We start from the raw sequence: 15,799 nt of genomic DNA on the forward strand, positions 1-15,799 counted from the left end.
GAAATGACAAGTGGATGACTGAATCCAATATTGCGAACATCGTGTCCAGCTCTGACCCGTGGCGGCGGCTGCAGCGACGGCGGCGGTGGTGGTGTACACATCCTGCCCCCACCCCCCGGCCCCCACCCCCCGCCTCGGTGTGGGTGGAGGTGTGGAGGGGTGGAGGGGTCAGTCCAGCAGGGAGGGTGATACTGATCTGTGTGATTAACTCCCCCCTTCCACTCCCATTTTGTCCTTTCCCCCTCATCCACAAATCAGAGCATCTCATTGCTCTCTCTCTCCCCGGCTCCACCGTCCTCCTCTCACCCTTCTCTGACCCTGCCGCTGAGTCTTATCTCCTCACAAACCCCCCACCCCTCCTCTTCTTCTTCCTCCTCCTCCTCCTCCTCCTCCTCCACCACCACCTCCACCACCGCTCCCGCAGGGATCTGAACCTCCAAAACCCCCCTGACAGTATCTGAAGCGTCTTCATCACTCAAAGTTGTGCCACAGGGAGGAGTGAGGAGGTTAGGAGATGAGTGCTGGGGCGAGGGGGATGAGCAGGTCAATTTCCTGCACTGGTTTTGATCATGCTGAAACGCTGTTGTCACCAGACACACACATGGGTCACAGCCACACGACAGAGAGGAGAGGAGCACACATTAAATAGTACCCTGACTGGGATTCGTGCTGTATAAAAAGTGTGTTTTCACGGCTAAAGAAGCTCTGAGCCTGTCCAAACAAACTCCTCTGATGGAATTATTTGCACTCACAGGGGCTCAAAACACCAATACCATCCATCATGGTCAGAGATCTACAGAGAATTATCCCTGCAGGTTTGAACTCTACTTTCCTCCCGAATCAATAACACTTTCTTAAATGAAATGAGTTTCTCTTCACGGCCGACTGAATTCCTCCTTCGTGTCCACTTCACCAAGTCTTAACTTCTTCTCTGGAGAACTGAGTTGTTCTAAACTCTTCTTCTTGCTGACAGCGCTTGGCCTCAAGATGCTTTCTGATGTCTGATGTCTTTTGTTCCGAGAGGAATTCATGTCAGTTTAACAAGCCACTTTTGTCTGTATGGTGTCAGCCCAACTATAATTTAAGATGACCAACAGTCTGAGCGGAGATGGGAAAATCAATCTGGTGTGAAGCAAGAGCTTGATTTAAATTTCAGCACACAATGCTCCCTTTCAAAAGATATATGGCATTATATTCATATAACACTAGATCTGTTAATTAACTTAGCTAGCTTGGCTCTGCCTATAGGTAGGTATTGTTTTTATGCATGCATGCTTTGGTTTTTGTAATTAAATACATTAGACATAATTAACAAGCTTTAGAGATGTTTGTGGATTCCTTTATGGACAACAGCAAGTCCTCATTTTCACAGTACACATACCCTATAAATAAGTGTCAAACTTATCTATTTCTCGGCAAGAATAAGGGTTTTTCCCCAAAATGTCAAAATAATTCGTCAAGTGAACTTTTTTTTTTTTTTTTACAGAAAACGTGTTTCAATATTCCCATAACAAGTTGGAAAAATGAGGTTCTTTCCAACAAATGTAGGTAAATGATGTGCCAGTAGAATTCTTCCATACAACTCAGTTGTGTGATATACACAAATGCATAAATTTGGAAAGGGAATAAATGAATAGAACTTGAAAAAGACTCTGTTTCCATAAAGGAAATGAAAAGGGACAGAGCCAGGAAGAGCCTTGCCTTCCAGATACCACTGCTGCAGGATTTTGAACACATTTACGTCCTTTCATTAGGGCCCAGGCTGTGGGAGAGAGGGAGAGATGTCGGCTGGAGAGGGGGGCCTCCACCCTTCTTTTGACCTTCTGTGCTTCTCTTCTTCTACTTTGTTTATTTCTCTTCTGACAGTCCTTTTCAGCTCTGCTCCTTTCAGCCAGCTCAATTGCAAAGACGCCTATCGAGCTGCGATCTGTAACGACTGTATGACCTGAACACATGACTGTCTACTCGTAAAAAAAAAAGACTCAGGGACTCTGCTTCTGTCTCATCAACACAGATGTCCCTTTCTTTTGGTTGCGGAGACACAGGTCAGCTGTGTGAACCTGAACGGATATTATCTCTGCAGACCTGAGATCCATGGCAGAAGCAGATTTCTTTCTCTACAGTGTGGAGATCTCAATCATCTATTTTTTTAAGTATTTATTTTTCAACGTTATAGTCAAAGTGCAGCTTTTTGAGCTTCGCTTTGAGATCTAAGGACAAGTTAGATGGAGCATAAAAGAGTCTTTAAAAGACTTTTAATCAGGAAGTTCTAGTCCCTGACAGAGATGATCATCTTGAGAAATACAACGTGACCGCCGCCCCCTCCTCTCATGCTCACTCTTCCAATCTTCTCCCCCCTCGCTCTCATTCACCCACACATTATTGATTAACTGTAGTGGCTTCAGGAGAACTTTACGACTGTCAGGAAGGAGCAGAGGAGAACTGATGAAAAGCTTGGGGGAGATGAAAGAAGGAAGAGAAGACAGGTAGAGAATGAGAAGTGGGAAGCGAAAAGGCAGACGTGTCCAAGTCAGTGATGTAGGCGTCAGATTGAATAGAGTACGATGCTGGTTGTTCCAGGCAGGCCGGCCAGGAGAGGCTGTTAGAGAACTGACTGTAGCAAGCATCGGTTTCCTCTCACGATCTCTCCACTTATAATCAGTGAAAGAAATGATCTGTTTTATTTTTTTGTTTTGTTTTTTTCCATCACAAGTCTGCCCTACAAAGGCAAAGTGCAGTATCGGCATTTTTAAAAATCTTTTTTTTTTTCAAAAGTGTGGCATATTCTCTTCAATCTGGTAGAATTTGATATTGGTACTGCTAAAATTTCCAGACTTATTGGGCTTTTTATTTTGCTGTCCATCCAAAAAAGCACAGTGAAACCAAGGCAAAGTGTAGTATCTGTAGCTAATACCAAGCCAAAGTGCAGTGTCTGCACCAAAACCAAGGCAAAAGTGCAGTATCTGCCATAAAACTGTCAAAATTGGTCAGAAATACAGTACATTTACATGCAATACATGTAATTCAGTCCACCTTTATCTAATCAATTATAGACTTGGTAGTTATTCATAATTTGATGCTTAAACCTGACAATGAAAAACACAAAAAGCTGTTCGGCATTTTTACAGATACTGTACGTTGCCTTTGTAGGGGAGAAGTGACATAGTCTCAAGAGAGGATGACATACACAAAACAAAAAAGTAGTCTTACTGTAATGGCCAGCAGTTTGCCGTAGGTGAGGTGTGCAGGTATGTGGTCGGGCTTGGCTCGTAGGGATTCCCGGTACCAGTGTTCAGCTTCAGGCAGCTTGCTCAGCCTCATGTAGGCTTCTCCTGTGAGAGGCAAAAAAAAGCGAGGGGGGGGGTCGAGTCAGGGGTCAGGCTGTCAAGAGGTTAAGACATTGCATATCTTCCCATTCCTCTGCTGAGGATTTGCATGACAGAGCGGCAGTGAGGCCAGACCTCATCCCCATGGGCTGGAAAACTCAACAACGAGGAACAAAGCCCATGTTGTTTATAAAGTTGTCCTCTTTTTTTTCTTAACTCGTATGCTAATACATGGCAGTGAATGAAAACCATGCAACTGTTTAAATGTCCCGCAGTCCTACTGCAGAAAGTATTCATAGATACTTTCAGTGATATCCACAAAAGCAAAAAACCCCATTCAGTAACACATGTTAGATTTCTTAGATGTGAAAATAATTGAACTGAGGTCTTAGAGTATAAATAATCTCACTTCAGCTCACACTCACAGCTCAGTGGATGGTTTGAAGAAGTCTATAACACACTCCCTCACACATCATCCGATACCTCCTCCCCCCCAACCGCCGAACCTGAACCTCTGCCTCCTAACACCTGAAATAACAACGACCTCTCTTTCATAGCCATCCAATAACACTTGTATTATTGCAAGAATTTGACAACACGGGCTGGTAATTGGACACAACACAGTTAAAATCAACATTATAACATATTTAGGGGCACAAAGTGAATGCAGCACAGGTGTTGGAAATGTCGCTACAACTCGGGCTACATGTTGACATTTCCATCCACACCGAGTCTCGGGAGCAGCTGAACGAGCGGACGCTTTGTTTAGACTAGAGAGCGGAGGAACTTTAATCCTGCGGGGATTAAGACTAATCACTTCCCTTGATAAGAAACTGCGATAAGCAACAGGTGACACACACACACACACACACACACACCTCATTACAACTTTTAATCTCAACACACTTTCTCCAACCGAGCGATAACCCTGCACGATGAGACCTCTTGATAAATACTGTGGTAATGTGAAAGCCATCACGTTTTTTTTAGATGTAACTTCCTTTTCATTGTGAGAAAACACAGCTTGAGGCTTAGCAGACCCAACACCCCTGATGTAATGTAATACATGAGAACATATTTTCAAGATGATGTCCATCAGTGTGGCCTCATGTTTTAGATTCGAGTGTTGGAAATCCATCATCCCGCGGCCGCAAAGTCGGACAAGTCCTTGTCAACAGCTAACATCAAACACAGCATAAGAATGGATTAGATGGATATCACTAATGTTGTGGATCTCACTGTCACAATTCTGTTGGGTTAATTCCTGTATCCCCACATGGCTGACTTTTTTTCATTTCAAACTGACATTTTGACAAGATTAAAGGACAATTCCGGGAAAATTCAACTCGGGGCTGTATTTTCCTATAACATTTTAGGTCTAAAAGAAGGAATCTGAAGATTTTCAGTTTAATTGCTCCTGTTTTGCGGTAGTTGTGTCTGTCCCCGCATCGCCACGGCAGCGATGAATGGGAGCGGATGCAAGTTCCGCTGCTTAGGCTACTCAAACATGCGCTGAGAAGTTTTTTTTTACTTGAAGCAAGTCAAGAGTTGATATTCCTGTGTTTATGACACAAACGGGAGCTTCCGACTGCACCTGAACACACCGAACGCGTCAACTTGGGTCTCGCGCGAGACTCCCGGAGACTTTGAATTAGATCTAGTTTTACAAACATGTCGGCTTGCTTGAAGTAAATAAACTTCTCGGTGCATGTTTGAGTCGCCATCTGACGCTGTCTGTGGAAAAAAAATGTGGCTTTGAGGGATGTAAACAGCCTAAGTAGTGGAATTTACATCCGCTCCCATTCATCGCTGCCGTGGCGATGCGGGGACAGACACAACCACCGCAAAACAGGAGCAATTAAACTGAAAATCTTCAGATTCCTTCTTTTAGACCTAAAATGTTAGGAAAATACAGCCCCGAGTTGAATTTGCCCGGAATTGTTTCAGTTTTAGTTCAGGAAATCATCATTGTGGTTATAAATACGATTATAGAAAAAATGTACAATGCACCCTGGAGGCACTGAACTATTTCTAAATGCACATTCAAGTCTGTTTTGACACAAACTCTTCACTTGTTGACGGGGGTTTTAAATACACGTGTCACCTCCCTGGCAGAAGACCTCTGTACGAGATTAGCGCAAACACACAACGTGCAATTAGAAGTGACATTGAATCCCGAGGAGCTGAAAACCACCAGCTCCTCGGAGTGGAACATTCCTCGGCCCACCAGAGAGCGTTGGAGCGAGACCAGTGGGGCGCAAGATTACCACCCAGGTCTGCCTCTGATGAAAGCCTCTGCTGCTTGGCGTCTGACAAACGGCATGAGAGAGCGCGGGCGCAGCGAGCAGCGAAACTGGAGGGAAACAGATACGAGCAGGTGTGGTGCCAAATGTGCAAATCGGTTGAGCGAGGAAACAAACGCTAAGCTGCAGAAATCACGGCTCGCTGGCTCGCTGCCTCCGTTACAGACGCAGCGCTGCTCCTTAACGGTGACTGGAACTTTCATCAACATTTTGACATAATCTCTGCAGCTCTGTCAAACTGCATTTTGCCAACACATGAAGCCAGGGACCTGTGGCACCACTACCAAGTCTGGATTACACACGTCCCAAGTTGGGGAAGTGTGTGTGTGTGTGTTTAAGTAGCTGCATGTGTATGACAGAGAGAAAGCAGGAGGGAGGAGGGGAAAAAAAGTAAAAAAAAGCAGAGGGAGAGCAGCTATAATGAGCCTGCAGCAGCTGTTCTACAGCTGTAATCCAACAAAGCAAATTAACTCTGTGTAAAATGATATTGTAAAGCTGTTTAGCTGTTAAAGACTGTTTAACAGCGTGAACTCAAATTACACTTCTAAAACATGGATTTCACTGATAGAAACTGATAGAAATGGTTTTACCTGGCATTTTGACGTCTATTCTATTCAAACACTCTTTCTTGTGGCATAGTTTAGCTTTGGCTTCACCCAAAATGCATGTTACACAAATCCCACTATGAACTTTACCTACATTTTAAGTGCCTTGTTCAGGATTCACAATTAATAAACCAGTCATTTCTCACATCACCAGTGGTATGGGTTAGAAATGTTGTAGATAATGTTTGACTTCCTCTTTTCTATCCATAAAAATATAAAAAAGAAATCTACAAATTGAACTTAGTAATTCCTATTGAAAGTTTGTTTGCTGATGCTTTCTCAACTGAAATTAATGAATGTTTTTTTTCCCTGTTTTAATCAGAGGAACTTAGTTAATTATATATAACAAGCAATTTCTCCAAAATACCTTTACCCTCAGTAACATCTGCTGTTAATTCTGCACTACACAACAAAAACAACAACAGGAACAACAACCACAGCTTTTATATTTGTGGTCCTGAAACGAAAGCAGCTCTTACCCATCATGTTGTAGAGGCTCTGTGGTGCAAACTGTCTTGGCATTTTCTGTATTGCTTCTTTAAACACAGAGATGGCCTCCTGTGAAAGAGACAAATACATTGAAAAAAAGAAGGTGGGGGTGTTTGCATTAGAAAGTGGAGTAAGACCCCCACCGGAGCAACTCGCGCTGGGGTAACCAGTCATTCCTCCCCTGCCACTGTGAATACACAGCGTGGAATTGGGGGTCATCGGGGAGGCTGGTTGGTACAGAGCCCGGCTGACAGGGTCTATCCTCAGTGTCACGGCTGTTAGGACGACCAGAGCGGTGTCACGTATAGACTCTATCTAACATGTATAGTCTGTTAGGCCCATGCATTTCCCTCAGAGCCCCTCAGAGTTTAAACGGTGGAGGGAGGTGGAACTACTTTATTGCTGAAGCAAATGTTGCGGTTAGAGGTCGGAGGAAGTGGGACTGTTCTCTTCTTCCAGCATGCCAACTATTTATAAAGGCCTTTATTGAATCTGCAGTTCTACTGCTTCATTCCTGATTGAATCAGCAGCATCAGTGCTTGTGTACAATATAAATGTGCAGCATTGGAAAACCAGTTCCTTTAGCCAGCACTGTAGGTCTTTAGGGGCATGAAAGAGAGTGAATTTGTTAGAAACAGCCTGAGGATTATCTGCACACAACACTGTGTCCCCTATGACAGAGGCAATTTTGGAACATGTCCATATAAAAGCCAGCATTTTCTCCGTGTCCCCCAAAGGCTCCTTGGGCAACTGCCTGCATTTTATCTCAGTTCACTATGGTTTTATATTTTCCGGCATGTACTGTATTCAAAGGAGCACTTTGAACTCCTTCAGCAGTAATGGTGGTGGTTCTTAGATGTAAGTCAGATTATGTTTCAATAACCATACACTGCACACTTTTCATCTTGAAGAGATTTGTGCTTTTGAACTACAGCAAATGCATTTTTGCTACTTTATATTTTATAGAATCCACTTATACATTATGAGGATAAAAAAAAAAAAAAAAACGGTATTTCATATGCAGCGCTGTGAAATCCCAAACATGTTGTGATGTGCAATGTGCAGTCGTTACCTCCTGGTGACCCTGCTCATGGAGCAGCTTGCCCAGGTTGTACAAACAGCTGGCGACGGAGCTCTTGTGGGCATGAGGGTCCTTCAGGTTCTCGTCAGGGATATCAGCACAGGTTAGGAAGGTGCGCTTGGCTTCGTCGTGGCGACCCTGGTTCATCAGGATGATGCCTGTGTTCAAGTAGGCCGCTGTTTCGGGGGGGAGAGGGGGAGAAACCACACGAAGCACAGAAAACAGTGTTAGTTCAGGCAGCTGCTCACATTAGCTGATTAGCATCACTGGTTTCATTCATGCTTTGCAATTACTGACTCATTCACAGCTGCGCAGCTATCAGTTGACTTATTGATTCAACTTTGATTTATTCATTTATTTTTCATGCGTATATATTTTTCAAGGCAGGATTATCTGTCTCACAGGAGTCTTTGATTTTTCGAAATCTTCCCTTGAAACAGCGAAGACATCCTCTGTGACAAATGCATATATATGTGTGTGTGTGTGTGTAATGTAATTGAATCATTTCCCCTCCATGGTGAGCTCCTTGACATAAGTGTCTCTCTGTGACCTGTGGCCACAGAAAAATCAGAAGCGCTGAAAAAGTGAGTAATGACCGTCCATCTCTATAAGAACGAGTCCTTCAGGCTGGAACAATGACCCGCTGTTAATCCTGTTCACACTTTATTGTTGTGTATGTTTGACCTTTGCATCCATCCACCCTGTGGGACACTTCGGGAGCTTGTTGAACTTTTTTTTTTTTTTCTTGAACAGTCAAAGACAACATCTAATGATCGATAAGCAGCCGCAGTGTAATTAGTCTCTGTGGACCCTCTCCTGTCCACACAGCTCCCTATCAAGACGGTCTGTTGGAATAAATTAACCTGATAGTGGAGATCACTCAGGAGGGCTCTTCTGTAGGGTGCTGACATATAATCAAGTAAAGGGAGGGGGGGGGGGGGGGGGGGGGGGGAATCAAAGAGCCTTTTTTTCCCCCCTCCCTACAAAGAAGTTACGTTCCTCTTCTTATGTCGTTGCAATCCATTATCTCAAACACTTCCTCACACCTCACAGTCTTATCTGTCTTACATGGTGTTGCTTTCAATGGTCAATATCTAGATTTTTTTTCCCCCCACGGCACTGAAAGGGGAGCAGATAACAAAAAAAGAAACAACACAGACAGAGAAAAGCAACGTTTTTCTTTTTTCTTTTTCCAATTTCATCAGCCTTTGCTGTGTGCGTAAAATGTGACAGGAATCATTAACACTTTCTCACAAAGCAGGACAGCTCTGCATTTTTAATGTAAGTCCTACAGTTTGCACTAGTTGGCTCCAAACTAGGCAGTGAGTAATGGTGTAACCTTGACAGAAAAAAAAAAAACACCCTTCGTTGTCACATTCTCATTTCGTCTTCAACATGTCTGTCTGCTGCTTGGGGTAATTAATTAACCTTGTTATCGGCGCCAGCAGATTGGATAATTGCATGCTGACTGGAAATTTTCAAGTCTAACCATGATCTTGATTAGGTCTATAATTAATTCGGAGGCAAAAAAAAAGGAAAAAAAAGGAAGAGACGTTTAAGTTCTCTGTTTATCCGTCACTGACTAATGCCTGGAACAATGGGGGGCTAATTTACTGCACGATCAGGTAAGATTGTGAGCGATTTGTTCTAATCAGGGAGCGACGCTGCTGAAAATGACAATGTATGGGAGACTGTACTCCAAGAAAAGCAGAAAAGTTGGAGTGAAGGAGAGGACAGGAGAGTCGAGAAAGGGACACACAACAATAAAATGAGAGATTGAAGTTAATGTAAAGAAGGTATAGAGGGGGAGGAGAAGAAATGAGCGGCACGGTTTCTGAATTCATAATAAATGACATAATGCAGTTACTCGATCTGTTGACACGTCTTGGCTTTGAAAGCCAGTCGGGCAGCTGTGTCGAATGTTTAATTTAGCTGTATAGCCGCTGCCCTTTGCCACCTATTCGTCTCCCTTCACATAACCACAGCCTGTGTTCACTGTTGCCTGGACACAGCACAGCCACAACCACAAGAGCTGGAGATTGTCAATAAAAAAAAAAAGAAAAGAAAAGAAAAGAAAAGAAAAAAGAAGAGCTGTACTTACAAGCGAGAGTTGGCCGGCTCCCAATGGCCAGCTTATAGTAGTGAAGCGCCTCTGAGAACTTGTTGCTCTCCTGCAGCAGCAAACCACTGGAACAGACGAAAACGAAAGAAAGGAGCAATGACAGCTTGAAAAACTCAAATGTTTAGAGTTCGAAGCCTCTGTTAGGTTTAGACAAGAACACAAAGCAGCTGATAAAACTGAGGGGTGGGGGGGTGGGGGGGGAAGAAGATTTAGATCTGAGCGAACCACAGACATTTGAGCACACACTGAGTATTGGCTGTGGATGTTTTGCATTTTCCCCTCCGGCTAAAACAGCATCATTAATAACCCTGTCAGACAGACAGCACTCGAGGGAATACAGTACAAGACACTTCCTCTGAGGGAACAGCTCTGATCAATGAACACACGCAAAGGAGAAGGAGAGCTCGTCCATTTGTTCACACACACATACACTCTTACAGTCAGTGAAACAGCTGGGAGTGGAGATGCATTCAAATGAAAGACATGCATACGAGACAAAAAAGACATTTCTACAGCAGAGAGACGGCACATTTTAGCATAAGAACATATAAAATGACAATGTGAGGCGTGATAGAACATAAACTCACAGGTTATACAGCATGTCTGCCATGTTGCTGCGGTAATACAGAGCATTTCTGTACGCCTGTTCAGCCTCCTCCATCTTGCTTTGGCTCTTCAGCACATTTCCGAGGTTTCCCCAGGCTGGCGGGTCACAAAACAAAAAGTTAATCAAACAGAGGGAGAGAGAGAGAGAGAGGAGGGAAATGGATGGTAGCCTTCTTGAGCAACAACTTAACCTTAAAAAGCTCAGAAGCAGAGTTAGAGAGATATGCTTTCATGGTAAGTAATGGTCGTCTTTTGTTATTCACCGTCTCACGCTGACACGGGATCAGTGTTTTTAACCTCTAAAGAGGACGTTGTTCTGCTGCAGCTGCTATTCCAAGACATATGAGTAAACAGAGATGACACACTAGGGGAGCTTTGTGCCAAAAACCACCAGTCGGTCCGTATGAGTGTGTGTGTATGAAAAGGAGACCACCACTGTGTTATTGCACAGCTAATGGCATTACTGGTGAATGGCACAAAGCAGTATCCGACTGCTTTACTTAAAGAGGCTTTTGTGCATTGTTATAGTCTAATGCATTAATAACTCTAGTGTGTATAAACCCCCGGACGCGGCTCCTTCCTGCAACTCCACTCATCATATGGAAGAGGAAGATAAAAATCTTGGCTCGTGCTGCCTTTGTTGACACGGGTGTGCGTGAGCGCTACAATCTGCAGTGTGCCTGTGAGCAGTGTATTTACTTAACTGTTGAAAAATCCTCCTAACATCTATGAAATCTCACAAGAATATTCAGTGTAAATAAAAACCAGGCGGAAGGAAAAATAATAATAACTTAAGCTTCCTTTATTCAGCTCATAACACCCAGTTCTGCACAGATGACTTCATGAAGCTGTTTTGTGCATCCCGAAATTTCACAGTTCAAACGATCCAGTGGGCGTGTCTGTGTCTGTAAAAGGCCGACTTCCATTCAATTCTCATATTAGCCGTAATGAGTGTGAGTTGGGGACATTGCTGCTGCTGCTGCTGCTGCTGCTGTTGCTGCTCTGTTCGGCTGATGGCCTGCCAAAACAAACAGCTGTCATGCCTCAGCTCCGCTACAGAATCTGAAAGGGAAATTAGCTAACACAACGTGTCCTGCTGTTGCCTTTGCGAGTCCCTTTGCCCTGCTTCCCCTTCTCTCTGCCTGCTCCGAGAACTTCGCCGTGGATAGGAGTCAGCGTCTGATGACCTTGAATGCTGAAAGCTATTGAATATTTTATCTCCTGTTGGAGGTGCCAATCAGAGACGGGTGACGGGTGCCCTTCCAAGAGGAGACGGGGCGTGCGGTGTCATGGCACAGACTGCATGCAGGGTATAAAGAGATGTTGAGACAAGGAGACACAACTTGCGGTAAAATCATGTGTTTCTTTTTTTGTTTTTTTTTAAGAAGAAATGTGACCTCAATTAGCAAAAGTCACACCGGTCTCTCTTGCCTCTACAACTTTCGAGCACTCATGAATCCTGTGGTAGAGCTGGAGTGATGAAGAGGAGACACTTTGAAGCAGAGATTTACTTTGAATTATTCAGAGCGGCAGTAGACTGAGAGAGACAGTGCACATAATCAAATCCAAAACCTAAAAGCTCGCTTGTGCTATTCAGGCAAGCCGAGTCTGATGGCTGAAAAGAGGATTTGAAGTGGGAATGTGTATAAATAAAGAGTGTCTGTGCTCATGTTGCACCTTTGTGCATCCCGAGTCGGACCTTACCTTTAGCAGGATTGACATAAATCCCTGACTTGTAGAGCATCTCCTCATTCTGCCAGTCCTTGTTCCTCAAGACAGTTTTGACGCCAAAAAGAAGAACCAGGGTGGCGCTGCAGTACACCAACACGGTCCTGAAGGAGCGGCGTCGCAGGCGGACGTACAGCGACCTCATCCCCACCGCCACCAGCAGGCAGAAGCCCATACTGGGGATGTACAGTACTCTCTCTGCTATCACAAAGCCCACGTAGAAAAAGAGGTTTGTGGCGGGAAGGAAAGGGATCGCCAACAGGCCTAAAGAGAAAACCACCACATTTTCCGTGGTGGGCAGTGGAGTCCTGCTCTCGTAGTGCTTTTTGGTACCGTTCTGTGCACTACTGATGATGTGAGCGCCTGCGTGGGAATTGTTCATATGTTCATGATTGTTATATTGGTAACTGTGTCCGTTACTGTTTCCGTTTCTGCCGTTGGTGTAGTGATGCGCTTTGCCGTTGCCGTTGGTGTCTTTGCTGCTCTTAGCCGCGTGGTGCGCCGTCCGCAGGCCGAACCAAGCCAGCAGCAGCAGCCCAAGGTAGAAGAGCACGGTGTAAAAGTTCCTCCAATCGGCCAGGCCCCGGATCAGAGGAAGGGCGTCCATCGACCAGTCGAAGCTCAGCGTGTCGGGGCAGAGGAGGAGCCAGAAGTTGACGGCGGGCAGGTAGAAAAAGGTCAGCGCCCTGGTGAGGAGCGAGGGGGAGTCGGCCGCCGGGTTGTCGGAGTTGGAGAAGTTGGGCGGTTTGTTGCCCATCCAGTAAAAGCGACAGGCCAACAGGACGGCTCCCCAGGCCGCCAGCAAAAACACATTGAGCAGCAGGTGGACGTTCTTTCTCTGAAAAGACAAAAGCAAACACAGAAACAACCATCAAATCCACTGGGAAGGAAAATCCACACAGCACTTTAACCAAGAAGCATGTAAGCCAAAGCTCGTTTTCTGGGTGGTTGTAATATTTATGACTCTTATGCATTTACATTTACTTTAACCCAGAGCTATGCACTGGAAGTCGAACAAAGGGATGCCTGATCTCACAGCACTATGTGGCTATGACAGTACAGATGCATGATGCCATCTGGAGCAGAAAGAGTGTTCAAGGACAATTTACAGAGGGGTCGACTGAGCGGGGAGGCTTTGATGCATTTCCTCAAAAACTTTTGTTTTAGCCGCTTTGATGTTTTTTTGGAAACCTGTGCAGCAACAACAGTCCAGTGTCATTTATTTCTGTTCTGTTATTGCCTTAAAAAAAAAAGTCAGACCATCATACTTCAGAGCCTACATAGATATTGTATATCAAAAAGAAACACAACTACATGAGCTCCATTCGTCATATTACTGACTGATATTAAACACTTTCGCATATGCTGTGTGGAAATGCCTATGAAATATTTATAATGTGTTATAATAAAGTGACTGGACGTATTCCCCCACAAGGCCGCTCCACTGTTAGGGACCGCCTTCACCTTATATTGTTTTCATAGTTGAAAATCTAACTTCGAAAAATGTGGAGCTGTCTCTAAAAAACAGCAGCTAAAGCATTAGCAGCAGTGTCCACTCAGATCTTGCAGTATTAATTTTGCATTGAGCTTTAAGAAAAATCAAAAATGAGAAATAAAAGGCAAAAAAATATAGATTGCAAAGTCTCCTCAGTCCAACTCTAAATCCCAGGGGCTCCGTGGTTCTGGGTGTTTTCTCAGATCTAAACCTTTTTATTATTTAAACTTAAACCCAAGGCAACACAAGCTCAAAACCTCTCATACCATTATACCAGCCAGTCGGTGTGATCTTTCTCCATCTCCACAGGCCAAAGGGCACAAACTCGTCTCATTTGTGATCATAAACTTCATACCACTGCAGCTTTAAGGGCTGTAACTATTGATTTCCTCCAACCCATCCATTGTCATTTACAGATTGGGTCTGGTGCAGAGATGCTTCAGTAACCTCTGGGCTCATCTGACCACAAGGGGAAAGCTCTGTTGTCTGCTAATGATCACGGCTAATGCAATGTCGCAGCCCAACACTTAAGCAAATGTAAATTAGTCTGGAAACACAGGAGACAACGCCATGACAACACCATGAAAATGATCTGCCAAACAACTAATTTTGGTGCTGTACTATGGTGCAGGGTGTTTACATCACAACTGGAACAAGATCTGCAACAAACTCAAATCCAGTCTGTTCTTACTGAGGTAGAATGGTTTTGAATCTACAGTACAGTATGGTCCTAACAAGTCTGAATATCACTGAATACACTGCAAAAACTCAAAATCTTACCAAGAATATTTGTCTTATTTCTAGTCAAAACAAATCAAATTATACTCAAAATAAGACTCGTCACATAAAAAATGGCTTGTTTTCTTTCAAGCATATTTTCACTTGAAATAAGTGGAAAAATCTGATGGTGGAGCAAGTTTTTTCAAACGTTCTTATTACGAGCATAAAAAACCTGCTTTCACTGGCAGATTTTTCTACTTACTTGAAGTGAAAATTTGTTTGAGACAAGTGAAAATGATCTAAAAACAAGTTATTTTAAGTGGAAAGAGATTAGTTTTGACTAGAAATTATACATTTTGACAAGAAATGAGACAAATATTCTTGGAAAGATTTTGAGTTTTTGCAGTGTAGCACTTCTTGCTCCAATTAGACGATGTGCTGTATAGCTCTGATACTTCCCAGGTGCTCTGAGAAGCTCCATGTGCTGTTACTGTACGCAGCAAGAGCCGGGCTGAAGTATAGCAGTCCAGAATAAATGAGTAAATAAATAAAAAGCTTGTATAAGGTCATCTCTGTCAAAACCTTCAGGGGAGGCATGACAACAACCCGCGGTGCTTCAGTATTACGTGAAGATATACCGCCGCTGAATAAGTTGTTCAGTCGCTTGGCAACAAAAGGTCATCGTTTTCAATCCACATCACCTTTTCTCATTAATTTCACAAACTGCCAAAGTTGTTACTGTCAACTCCTCGTGGATATCCACAAGGAAAGTCGAGAGGGCAGAGTAAATGACAAACAGAGACAATTATATAAGAATGTAAATTTAGAATTATGAAAAAAAAATGCTCTGAAAGATGCTATTAAACAGCACTTAAACAAGAATATAAAGTTGAGTTACTGTGCAGGGACGTCATGGATGAACCACTTCACCAGGCAGCCATAATGAGTCTAATTTGACTGAATACCCATCATAAAAACAAAAGCCACAGCTAGGCAACTGCATGGAAAACAATAGAGTCCATGTCAAACAAACTGTTCTCCCAGTGTTGTGAAAACCGAAAAGGGAAAGAAAAGCAGGAACATCTGTCAGTATGTACAGATGCAGCCGATAACATGGTACAAACATACACAAACACATTCCACACATGAGACCAAAAAGTGGGTTCTGACTTCTTGTCATGTGGAAATTCAATTTGAGTGAGTGAAACTTTGCCGGTTTAAGTGAAAAACCAGAACAGAGAGCACTTGGGTCATAAAGCTAAAATTATGTCTAAATGGTCCTGTAACAAAAAAAATACAAAAAATAAACAAGCTCCACATCCTG

At 43.6% G+C, this 15,799-nt stretch overlaps 1 protein-coding gene across 1 annotated transcript in view; it reads right to left on the reverse strand.

Annotated features, from left to right (window-relative positions):
* The window catches only part of tmtc2b (transmembrane O-mannosyltransferase targeting cadherins 2b), a 90,020-nt gene that overhangs the window by 13,801 nt on the left and 60,420 nt on the right, over nucleotides 1–15,799 (reverse strand). The window contains exons 3-8 of the mRNA XM_083973670.1: nucleotides 12,237–13,098; nucleotides 10,514–10,628; nucleotides 9,906–9,991; nucleotides 7,796–7,980; nucleotides 6,714–6,792; nucleotides 3,211–3,332 (exon numbers count right to left, since the gene is read on the reverse strand). Of these exons, the coding sequence (XP_083829796.1) occupies nucleotides 3,211–3,332; nucleotides 6,714–6,792; nucleotides 7,796–7,980; nucleotides 9,906–9,991; nucleotides 10,514–10,628; nucleotides 12,237–13,098 (1,449 nt within the window). The remainder of the gene's footprint in view (nucleotides 1–3,210; nucleotides 3,333–6,713; nucleotides 6,793–7,795; nucleotides 7,981–9,905; nucleotides 9,992–10,513; nucleotides 10,629–12,236; nucleotides 13,099–15,799) is intronic.

Source organism: Trachurus trachurus, assembly GCF_905171665.1.
Source record: "Trachurus trachurus genome assembly, chromosome: 6".
NCBI lineage: Eukaryota > Metazoa > Chordata > Actinopteri > Carangiformes > Carangidae > Trachurus > Trachurus trachurus.